The 12,385-nt window shown below is 37.1% G+C and overlaps 1 protein-coding gene and 1 pseudogene across 13 annotated transcripts in view; one reads left to right on the forward strand and one right to left on the reverse strand.

The window, feature by feature from the left end:
* The window catches only part of LOC306874201 (tuberin-like), a 50,781-nt gene extending 42,027 nt beyond the window's left edge, over window positions 1-8,754 (reverse strand). For 4 of the 12 annotated variants that reach the window (XM_079424059.1, XM_079424068.1, XM_079424065.1 and 1 more), the window contains exons 1-16: window positions 8,569-8,709; window positions 7,279-7,464; window positions 7,113-7,199; window positions 6,547-6,657; window positions 6,315-6,462; window positions 5,785-5,902; window positions 5,058-5,106; window positions 4,858-4,983; window positions 4,679-4,752; window positions 3,571-3,697; window positions 3,349-3,492; window positions 3,136-3,273; window positions 1,849-1,952; window positions 1,657-1,738; window positions 1,417-1,572; window positions 10-120 (exon numbers count right to left, since the gene is read on the reverse strand). In XM_079424059.1, coding sequence (XP_079280185.1) covers window positions 10-120; window positions 1,417-1,572; window positions 1,657-1,738; window positions 1,849-1,952; window positions 3,136-3,273; window positions 3,349-3,492; window positions 3,571-3,697; window positions 4,679-4,752; window positions 4,858-4,983; window positions 5,058-5,106; window positions 5,785-5,902; window positions 6,315-6,462; window positions 6,547-6,657; window positions 7,113-7,199; window positions 7,279-7,413 — 1,710 coding nt within the window. In that variant the 5' untranslated portion in view covers window positions 7,414-7,464; window positions 8,569-8,709. Of the gene's footprint in view, window positions 1-9; window positions 121-1,416; window positions 1,573-1,656; window positions 1,739-1,848; window positions 1,953-3,135; window positions 3,274-3,348; window positions 3,493-3,570; window positions 3,698-4,678; window positions 4,753-4,857; window positions 4,984-5,057; window positions 5,107-5,784; window positions 5,903-6,314; window positions 6,463-6,546; window positions 6,658-7,112; window positions 7,200-7,278; window positions 7,465-8,249; window positions 8,359-8,568 lie in introns of those variants that run through there. The other 8 variants (XM_079424058.1, XM_079424067.1, XM_079424064.1 and 5 more) reach the window with 4 other exon arrangements.
* A 637-nt stretch (window positions 8,755-9,391) lies between these two features.
* LOC306873755 (endonuclease III-like protein 1) lies at window positions 9,392-11,947 on the forward strand (annotated as a pseudogene). The gene is made up of 5 exons: window positions 9,392-9,661; window positions 9,733-9,892; window positions 9,954-10,113; window positions 11,271-11,370; window positions 11,478-11,947. The product of its transcript is annotated as an endonuclease III-like protein 1 (transcript).
* The last annotated feature ends 438 nt before the right edge of the window (window positions 11,948-12,385 follow it).

Here is a 12,385-nt window from a genome sequence, read left to right on the forward strand (position 1 = left end):
CTGCAGTACCTGTAGGATGTCCAGCAGTCCCAGTATGGCGGTCCGGACGTCCTCCATGGGCGACTCCACAGATAGCTCTCTCTCTCCCTCCATAGAGCAGGTTAACGGACGACTAGCCACCTACAGAAGCACAGGAGAGTTTCACTCACACAAATCAGGTCTCGTCCACTTGTTTCGGGATTTTACATAAAAAAAAAATAAATAAATAAAAAAATAAATAATAAAAAAAAAAAATATATAAATATATATATATATATATATATATATACACACACACACACAATTATATATATTGTATTCAATTAAATAATACATCTATAAAATAATACATTAATAATAATACATCCAAATGAAACTATGCTTAATTTTGAAGGTAATATTACATTTAAATAAATTAATATTTATATTTAATAGTAAATTAAAATAAATCTATTCTTAATTTAAATCTGATAATACATTTAAATAAATGTAAACTCATTTATCACATTAAATAAAAATCCCAATGGCTTCCACATTGGCTTTAACGACCATTTACATTTTTATTTTGCACAAATTTCTCAGGAAGTGACTATTTTGTTCTCTTTAAAAACTTTTGCTCTCTTGCAAACTTTGTATTTCTGATAAACAGTTAATGAGTTGTATTCTTTTGTTGGTTTTGATTGCTTCTTATGTCCTCATTTGTAAGTCGCTTTGGATAAAAGCGTCTGCTAAATGACTAAATAAATAAATAAATAAATAAATAAATGAGTTAATGTGGAATAGGCAGCCAATGCAAGAAGTAATGAATGATTTATATCTTATTAGAATAAAAAAAGCTTTTCAAACATTCAATTCTATTCTTAAAATCCCTTTTAGACTTGCACTCGTTTTCTTTAAAAATAAAAAAAAATAAAACACTAACACTAGCTTCTCTACTCTTTTTGTATTATAATTGTCTTTTTATTTATTATACAATTAACAAAAAGTGCCTCTAACACTAGCTTGCTCTATTCTATCCATTTTCTTTTTATTTATTATATAATAAAAATTAAAAACCCTTGCTATGTGTACTGCGTTAAGCTATGATACATCATAGCACTTGCATATTATTGCTCTTTTGTTGATTTTGATTGCTACCAGTGTCCTCATTTGTAAGTTGCTTTGGATAAAAGCGTCTGCTAAATGAATAAATGTAAATGTTTTATTAAATCAAATACTTGAGAATTACAGTTATCACATTTAACAACTCTGTATTCCCTTAGATATGCTTGAACTATTTCAGGGTTATATAAAGTACCTGCAGAAATGGTGGAAATCTAGATTCCCTTATGCATGAAAAATTCAATTTTTTTTTTTTATTTTAATCTGAAATTTTAAACAGGAGGAAAATGGAATGCCTGCGCTTCCGTTAGTGACATCATGAGGGCGCAGCGCTACCTTCTCGATGATGTCGAGCAGGCTGCTGAAGTGATGGGTGCTGCAGCCCTCGGCGAGATCCACCAGCAGCTGCGTGGCCTGTTTCCTAACAGACAGATCTCGATCTTCAGCGATCTGACCCAGCTGAGGAATCACCACCACCTCGATCAGCTCCTCCTGGTCCCAGAGAACACAGACAATCAAGAAAAACCACAGCCATCTCATGAACACAAGGAAAGACATGACTGGTTTAGGACTAACTTCATAGAGCTGTCGGTTTGTGCTGAGCACGAAGGAAAGGATGTGCAGAACCTTGATCCTGATCACAGTACGGCTCTCATTCCTGACACACACACACACACACACAGAGAGAGAGAGAGAGAGAGAGAGAGAGTGTTATTCCCAGTACTCGTTTAAAACGTGACTTTAGTGAATATGATGAATTATCCAGACCTGAAGAACTTCTCCATGAGTTTGAGCAGGTTCTGCAGCCACCCGTCTTTGGCCGGCTGAATGGACTGAGCTCTGTAGGAAATCAGCGTCAGCACAGACGCATCCTACAGGACAGATTCAACAGCAGCCAATCAAACCAAAATAATGCATACATATATATATATATATATATATATATACTGTCATTACATTGAATAATACATTTAGTCAATGATAATATCCTCCTTCATTTATACATAATTGTAATTATAAATTTAAATAAATCCACACTTCATTGAAATGTACTACATTTTAATTTTAATTACATTTAGCAATACATTTCAATTAATTTGCACTTTCTTTCAATTAAATAAATTCAGTCTGAATATCCTCTTTAATTTATACTTAATTTTAATGAATTTAAATAAATGTATATTTTAATGTCAAAATAAATTTTAACTTTCAATTTAATAAATTTTGTTAATCTGAACATCCTCCTTAATCTATACTAAACTTGCTGTTAATAATAAATTTAAACAAATCTATATTTCATTTAAATTGAATACATTTTAATTTAAATGTATTAATTAAAATATATTTATACTTTCATTAAATTTAAAACATTTCTGAATATACTGCTTAATGTATATTTAATTTTAATAATAAATGTATACATCATTTAAATTAAATACTACATTTTAATTTAATAAATTTAGTCAGTCTGAATATCATCCTTAATTTAAATTTAATAATAAATTCAAATAAATATATACTTAAATTAAATGTAATACATTTTAATTAAACGTTTAATATGACATTTGTGACCCTGGAGCACAAAACCAGTCTTAAGTCGCTGGGGTATATTTGTAGCAATAGCCAACATTGTTTGGGTCAAAATTATGATTTTCTTTTATGCCAAAAATCATTATTAAGTAAAGATCATGTTCCATGAAGATTTTGTACATTTCTTACCGTAAATATATCAAAACATCATTTTTGATTAGTAATATGCATTGCCAAGAGCTTCATTTGAACAACTTTAAAAGGCGATTTTCTCAATATTTTGATTTTTTTTGCACCCTCAGATTCCAGATTTTCCAGTAGTTGCATCTCAGCTAAATATTGTCCGATCCTAACAAACCATACATCAATGAGAAGCTTATTTATTCAGCTCTCAGATGATGAATAAATCTCAATTGTGAACAATTGACACTTAAGACTGGTTTTGTGGTTCAGGGTCACATTTAAATAAATGAATACATTCAAGAAGGGTGAATCAAGGACGGACAGAGAGCGAGTGAAACTCACGGGACGTTTATCGGCGCACTTCTCCACCAGGCTGAAGAATCTCTGCGAGGATCCGTGGAAGTCGTTCTGCTCGTACAGCTCCTCAACGGTGCTCAGTAATTCATAGACGATCACCTTCAGGTCAGGGCTGCCCATCGTCTTCACACACCACATATATGAAGAGCGTCAAGAGATGAACACCCATAAAACACCTCTGTGTGTGTCTGTCTGTACCTGTATCTGTTGCAGGAGTCTCTCTATGATGGACAGCAGGATGTCCCACGTCACGACATGCAGCTCTCTGCCGTACTTCTTGATGAGTCGCGTGATCGACAGCACAATCTCGTAGGACACCACCTCATTCGCACAGCTCATAGCCTGGGCACAGAGGTCAAACACTAGTAGGTTTCATATTTCTATATATAAAAAACAAACTGATGGCAAATTTGCACACACCTTGTAGAAGGAAGGCAGGACCAGAGTGGGCGTGTTTTTGAGGGCAGGAAGTCTGTGAGCTCCCCACAGCGCCATACCAACAAAAAACACAGCACCCCTGAGAAGAGCGGCGTCCTCACTGTACACCCTACACCGGACACACACACCATGCACACTACTGAGAACACTAGATCGGTAATGTCAACATTACAACAATTCAGCAGTTCATACCAACACCAACGATTCTCAATCCTAATTTCAATACTAAAGCAAAAAAAAAAAAAATGCTAATAAATGTTTGCCTTTGTTTAAAAAGTTAATATTAATATAGAACACTGTTTTTCGTGTTTTTTCCCCATTGCATAAATTAAATAGCCAAAATGGACTTTTTACTGTTTTGTCTTGCTTTTCAAAGAAAAAAATCAATTACAAAACAACAATTTAAAAATATTAACTTAAGACTTCAGTGCTTCTTTTTGTTGACAACGGCAGATTTATAAATGATGTTTGTCGCACATATCGCATTGTCACATGCCTTTAAACAAATTCATAAATATGTTACTGAGCAACTGACGAGTAACACTGTTTCAGCGCAGATTTGAACTTTGAACCTCGTGCCGTATTGTCAGAATACATGCGATTCAAGCGTGTGTTAGAAAACATAACGTTCTGCTGTTTATTTCTAATTGTTTAAGGGCAACTCGCCATAACCAGCAACGACCACCTCTTCCTCCTCTCATCGGAGACATGAGATGCAGTGCCAAGCAGTCTTCTCTGACACTTTGAAACGCTTTCACACAGCAGACGTGTTTGCTGCATTAGTGCCCGCCTGTATTTGATCGTGTCACGGCATTATTCGGTACAATTTATTCTGTCTTTTCACTTTCGCACACCGAAAGAGCTTTTTCTTTGCCATTTTCGACTGAATAATTTCGATTACCGAACATTCGGTGCATCCCCATTTTTTATCAAAAAGAAAAGCTAGTGAAAATCTACCTTATATAAAAGGTTAAATAATAAAAAATATTAACAAACATTTTTTTAAGTATATAACTACTGTTATTATTATATTAATAGCCTATTGACTCGCTAACCAATCACAAATCTGTCGTTATAAGTCAGTGTGTACCTCTCCTCCATGATACGGCACATGGTGTATATGGCACTGTGGCCCAGGTGAGTTCCCAGCACTTTACGTATCAACTAGAGACACAACCAGACAAAAACAACAACAGAGAAGTCAAGACTTCTCAGGCTCAAGCTTCTGAACTGCACCATAAATGTGATATATTAAACTCGGCTGAATACCTTCCAGCAGGATTCACAGAACTCCTTCACGTTAACCGTTCGGCACAGTGTGATGATAAACACCGTCAGAGAGTCAGAGGGCAGGCAGTTATAACACACCACAGCGTCTAACACCTGCAGCGCAACCTACACACACACATTCAGATATCACTGCTTTTATCAGAATCCTGAAAGACTGAGCCAAACACCACTTTTTTCACCTCAATATCTGAGGAGGAAGTCGTCCGGTTACAGAGGAGGCAGATTGTCCTGTGAGAAACAAAGCAATTAAGTTAGTGCATGTGAAAACTCTCTTATATATGCTTTTCTTTTACTATTTTGACCAAATCAAAAACAATAAAAAAATTCCATTCATAGACAAATTTACACCAGCATTCAAAAGTTTGGGGTCAGTAAGTTTTGGTCTTTGAATTAAGTCTCACAGAGGCTGCATTAATTTCATTAAAAATACAGTAAAACCTGTAATACTGTAAAATATTATTACATTACAATAATATTACATATTATTCTATTTCAAAAGATTGCTGTGATCAAAGCTGAGTTTTCAGCAACTCTAGTCTTCGGTGTCACATGATCCTTTAGAAATCGCTGCTCAAGAATCATTTCTGATTATTATCAATGTTGAAAACCGTTGTGCTGCTTCATATTTTTGTGAAAATTGTGATACGCTTTCTCAGGACTATTTGATGAATAGAAAGTTCAAATGAGCAGCATTTATTTGAATATTTTGTAACATTATAAATGCCTTTACTGTCACTTCTGATCAATTTAATGCATCATTGCTGAATAAAAGCATTAATTCTTTCAAAAGACAAAAATCAGACCCCATACTTCTGAACTGCAATGCATATCTGTCAACAAGCCAAGATTAAAGCACTTAAGCAGAAGCTTTAGAAAGTGTAATGCAAAATGTGAGTGTTTTCTTACTGGACCATGAGGGAGACGTTCTCATCCAGGTAGCAGGAGTTGAATTTGACCAAGTTCACGAGGACATGCAGGAAATCTGATGACAGACCGATGTCCATCCACAGCAGAACAAACCGAGCTGAGAGAGAAAACGCATACAAAACACGTATTACAATCTGCATATGATGCTACACAAACCATTTATCCATAGAAAACAGCAGCTCAGACATCTGCTAAATATCTTCTTGGAGAAAGAAAGTCATACAGGTGAGTAAATGAGTTTCTTTCTTCTCTTGAACGCAAAAGATGATATTTTGAAGAATGCTGAAAACCAAACAGTTGCTGGTAGCCATTGACTTCCATTCAATTGAAGTCAATGGCTACCGACAACTGTTTGTTCCCTAACATTCTTCTAAATATATTACTTAGTGTTTAGAAAAGAGAGAAACTCATACGGGTTTGGAACGACACGAGGGTGACAGAATTTAGCTTTTTAGGTGTACTATCTCTTTAAAAACACCAGGATGAATCAAAGCGCATGTGAACCGTACCGATCTCCTCCTCTAGGTAGGTGATGTCTTTCCCGTTCTCCGTGAGGGCCTTGAACACCTCCAGTCTCTCGGGCAGATCTTCATTAGAGGGCTGATAGTCCAGAATGATCTTGAAGAAGTACGCTCGGAGCGGACCCAAACGCTCACCCTGCACAAGAAGATCACGAGGAAAGCATGAGTGGTGTTTGCTATCACACTGCACTGTGGTTCGTAAGGAGTTCAAAATGTGCACCTGTCCCTGTATAATGGCTCTCAGCAGCACCAGCACTGCATGACGGGCCTCAGGCAGCTGCTCAGGATACATGATGTCCTCCACGGCCTTCCACACGGCCTCCACCGCATTCTGAAACACACATAACACACACTAGATCTGCACATGTGTGACCCTGGAGCACAAAACTAGCACGGGTATATTTGTAGCAATAGCCAACAATACATAGTATGGGTCAAAATTATCCATTTTTCTTTTATGCCACAAATCAGATTCAGATGTTCCATGAAGATTTCCTACTGTAAATATATCAAAACTTAATTTTTGATTAGTAATATGCATTGCTAAGGACTTCATTTGGACAACTTTAAAGGTGATTTTCTCAATATTTAGATTTTTTTTGCACCCTCAGATTCCAGATTTTCAAATAGTTGCATCTCAGTTCTATCCTAACAAACCATACAACAATAGAAAGCTTATTTATTCAGCTTTTAGATGATGGATAAATCTCAATTTTAAAAAAATGTAGCCTTATGACTTGTTTTGTGGCCCAGGGTCACATGAATGAGCAGGCAGATGCTCCTCACCTCCTCAAACTTCTTGGATTTGGCGAGTTCGCACACATGGTTGATGATCTTGATCCGGTGATTGAGGCTGTTGTCTGGAGTGAGTTCCTGAAAGAGAGAATATATGAGAAGCACAAGATCGTGGAGAAGTGTAGATGGTGTGAATGATTATTGGAGTGCTTCTGACCATCAGGATGTCCTGCGTGATGACAAACTCTGACTGTTTGCTCTCGGTCTGTTTGCTGTGGGGCCGAGTCGGACCGATGCCAAAAATCCCCCTGACTCGGTCCTTCAGAGACTCTTTACTGGGCTGTTTATTCATCTTCACTCCTGCGAGAGGCCCAGAATGAGAGATACTTCAAACCTCCTGGAGCTGGAGATTCAAAAACAAAAAAAACACACAAAAGAGGGTCTGTAGTCTGATATATAAACTAAAAATATATATATATATATATATATATATATATATATATATATATATATATATATATATAAAAATTCTTATTATTTCTATTATTTTCTATTTTTAGATCTAGAATTAATTTTTTTTTAATTATCTAAAATAATAAACATTTAAAATTATTTTCATTTCCAGTATACACTGTTATATATACTACTATAGGTTTATATTACTATACTGTTTATATATATAATTTTATAAAAAATTCTGCTTACTATATTTTTTTCACATTTTTAAAAACATTCTGCTATTATTTTTATTATAAGCTTACTGGGGGTTTTTTTCTCTTTCTTGCTTTTTTCAAACCTTTTTCGATGAATCTTAAATGACAAATAAATAATAAATTCAGTATGTTTTAAAATATTCTATTCTATTTTAAATATTGTACCTACAAATATGTATTTTTTTATTTATTATGATGACAGCCTAAGGGAATATGAATTAATGTTTTAATATTTCTCATGGAATTAAAGAAAGATTACACATATATTGAGGGGCCCAGGGCCCCTGAATGTCTGGTAGTGGGTCCCCGGATCAGAAAAGATTGACAACTCCTTCTTTAAACAGTCTTTCATATGTAATTTTGGGGTCTCTCTGTGGCATGTCATTTCTAGTACATTGGACCTCAGTTCCTCAAGACCTCAAAACACTTCTACCAAACCATAACTCATTTGTAGCATAAATAACAAATCCATTACACTGATATATCGCCTCTTTCGACATGAAAACATGGGAGGAAAGCAATGCACAGAAGTCAAACGTCTGAAACCTCGTGACAGTCCAGTTCAGTTCAGTTCAGTTCAGCCCATGCACCAAAAAACAGCCTGCATTTAAAAATGCACCAATTAACTGTGACAGAGACAATAAAAGTGACCTGAAAATAAACACGCCAAATAAACCGTGTAAATACACGCATATGTCCGATGTGGTCAAATAAACAAGGCAAAATAAATAAATAAACCAGTATCAATCCACAAACAACATGCCAATGCAACAAACAAACACACTGTTATTTACCGTGAAGGAGGTGGGATGATATCGAGGACATATAACTAAAAGACAGAACTGAATCACTCCCGATTTATGCATTTATTTGTCACGCAGTGTCTCAGCCAAGAGGAGCACCCCTGCTCTCACCAGCCCCCTTTACTGCCCCCCGGAACACACGGTCATGCACTTCCTATAAAAACACTTCATGTGACCGCTGACTGCAGGGAATTGTAGTTCTGAGAGCCGCGAGCGCACGCTCACTTTATAAGCGCTGGCGGTGTTCAGAAACTACAGACGTTAATCGCTTATTAAACTGACGAGTCTGAATCGGTTCTTTCCGCGAATCGGTTCTATTTGGATGAACCCTTTCAAGCAATCGATTCAGTGATTCGTCATAGACCCTGCGTCCCACTGTGCATACTATCCACCTTATCTGCCCTAAATAGTATTGGAATTACTAATATCAGATATAATTTAGGATAGTTTGCATGCACATTGGGACGCAGGCTCCGTAAATATCCGCTCAGATCCGTTCACTACGATTCAGACAATTCATTGAAAAGATCCGGTTCAAAAGAATGATTCCTTCATGAGTCAAACATCGGTATCGACAGCATGGATAGGGCTGTTGTGTCCAGGAGGTTTGTTCTTAGCAAAAACTGAGGTTATATTTGTGACATTAAGTCAGGTAATGTCATCTAATTTATGTGTTTATATATTCAATCGTTTGACTCTAAGAATGAACTCTCCATATTTCACCGAATCAGTAGCTGTATTAGACACTTGTGCAACTGAAACTATGGTGAAAAGTGATGTAAATAAAGGAGGAATTCGCAGATTGAGATCCAGAATGGCTCAAGGGCTCACATCAGAAGATGGTGCTCCAAAAGTGAAAGAAGAAGCAGATCAAGCCCCTTTGACGTCACCTAGAAAACCAAGGCGGGGCCATGTGAAGGTGGAGTATGAGGAGGAGGAAGGGGCGGAGCTGAAGAGGGAGTGCTGGGAGCCGTGTGATTGGAGAACACAGCTGTCATTCATCAGGGAGATGAGGAGCAAACGGGATGCTCCTGTGGACCAAATGGGAGCTGAGAAATGCTACGACTCCGAGGCCCTGCCTGAGGTGAGTGAGAACCAATCGCAAATCACCTGAGGCAGCCGACAGCCAATCAAAATTCTCGGTTCTTTTCTCAGGTGCGTCGTTACCAGGTGCTGATCTCCTTAATGCTGTCCAGTCAAACGAAAGATCACGTGACGGGCGGTGCTATGCAGAGATTACGTGAGCATGGACTCAGCGTGGACGCCGTACTCAAGATGGACGATGAGACTCATCTACCCCGTGGGCTTCTGGAGGGTAAATCACGTATGAGTTCAAATACATGTATATATAATCAGAGCAACAGATTTGTTCTCAGACAAAGGTGAAGTACATCAAACAGGCCACGGCTCTGATCCAGCAGGAGTTTGGCGGAGACATTCCTGACACGGTGGAGGGTCTGATGCGTCTGCCGGGCGTCGGCCCTAAGATGGCCCACCTGGCCATGGACATAGCCTGGAACCGGGTGTCAGGCATCGGTAAGGCGGAAGTTAAATTGCTGTCTGTTCTGATCTGAATCATATTGCTATCATTTTTCTACCCAGTCAGACATGCAGATTTGGTGAAAAATCTAAGAACATTCTTGCAACCAACATTCTGGATTGGAACTCCAACATCCTACATTCCTAAAAATATCAAATCTTACTTTAAACCCACCAAAGATATATCTCTGTTCTCTTTCAGACAAGTCAAAATTTAAAGTTTATCTTGATCATTTCGCATTTTTGAGCTTTAGATGTTTTATTTATATTCTTGTCTCAACCTTAAACGGATAGTTCACCCAAAAATGAAATTTTGCTGTTAATTTACTCACCCTCAGGCCATTTTTTTTTCTCGAGTAGAACAGTAAAGAAACTTTTTAGTTGAAACTGTGGTCCTTGTGATTCATTAAATGCAAGTCAATGGCTACCAGTTTTTAAAAAAAGCATATCAAGAAGCACAAAATGAATATCAGCGGCTCCTGATGATATATTGAGGTCTTATGAAGTGAAACGATCCATCTGTGCAATCCAGAGCCTCAGGCAAACAAGAAAATATGATTGTTTTCTACGATCCGGTTCTTTCGGACAGTTCGTTTCTGGTACAAATAACCAATTCACCAGTTTGTTGATGTAATGTATACACAATTATATTATTATTAAAGCACCCAATAATGATGTGAAACCTGGATGTTTTACATGTTTAAAGCATATAAAGTGAATAAACTAGTCTTAATATACTCACCTTTTAATATAAGCTATGAGCAAGTATAAAAATTTTCATTTTGCCCCTTCATTCGTTTCGTTTGAGTAACTTGCTCGAGCCTCGAACAGTTTTAGATGATTCATTCAAATTTGCTGAACTGGTTCATTCAATTCGCTAAAAAGAAAGGGTTCAAAAGAATGATTTGTTCATAATTACTCTGAAAAGTCTTGCATAGACCGATCATTTCACTTCATAAGACCTCATATTATCATCAAGAGACACGGGTATTCATTTTGCGTTGCTTGATATGCTTTTTAGTCCCTCAAAAACTTGCAGCCTCTGACTTGCATTTTATGAATCACCAAGGAACGCAATTTCAGCAAAAAAAATGCAAATTTAAATTTTTGGATGAGCTATCACTTTAAGTGCTATTGTGAATGTGTGTGTGCAGGTGTGGACGCCCACGTTCACCGAATCTCAAACAGACTCGGATGGACCAAGAAGGAGACCAAGACACCAGAGGAGACAGCTTTGGAGGAGTGGTTGCCACGGTAACCTCTATTTTCGGTCCTGTTGTTGCTAACATTCATCTCTACAAGATAACATCACAACAATTTCACTGAAGCACCATTTAAATCTGTCTTCCCTCTTCTCGCAGAGATCTGTGGAGTGAGATCAACTGGTTGCTGGTTGGCTTCGGGCAGCAGGTGTGTTTACCTCAATCAGCACACCTGTCCCTCCGCCCACCGATCGTCTCCCAACAAGAAGCTCAAATCCAGCCCAGCGAAACCCACCGGTAACAGTCCCACAGACAAACTAGCATCCCCAACAGCACAGGTCAAAGAAGAGCCAGCGGATGCATCCCCGTCTCAGAGGAGGAAGAACACAGCCAAACAGGAAGTGCTGCGAAACCAGCTACAAGAACAGCCGACATCAGAAGACACTCCATCTGTCCTCAAAGAGAGAAGCAGGAGCACAACAGGACAAACCTCCGTCTTCACACCAGACACAAAAGACAGCAGAGACTTAGATTCTGTTTCAACAAAGTACTGTGTAAAAGCAAAACAAACATCACATTGATTCGTTCTGTTGGTTTTCTATCAAATAAATTATGAAAATGGAACATATAAAACTGTTAGTGTTTTGTATTCATCTCACATTAAATGACAATGTTCAGAACAGTATACAACTATTTCTACAATATATAATATATAAATATTATTTTATGGAATTTCCAGTATACACTGTTATATATATTACTATACTGTTATATATACTTTATATGTGCATGCGTGCAGACAGAACACTAGTATTAAATAGTGCATATTAGTGTAGTACCTTAATATTTATTGGGCATATATTATTTACGTTTATTTTTTATTTAAGAAATTATGCTTACCAAGGCTAAAATACCTTTTTTTTTATTTAATATATTTTAAAATGTAATTTGTTGCAGTGATGCAAAGCTGTATTTTCAGCATCATTACTCCAGTCTTCAGTGTCACATGATCCTTCAGAAATCACTCTAATATGCTGATTTGCTGCTCAAGAAACATTTCTGATTTT

This window comes from Barbus barbus (genome assembly GCF_936440315.1).
Source record: "Barbus barbus genome assembly, chromosome: 8".
Classification (NCBI taxonomy): domain Eukaryota; kingdom Metazoa; phylum Chordata; class Actinopteri; order Cypriniformes; family Cyprinidae; genus Barbus; species Barbus barbus.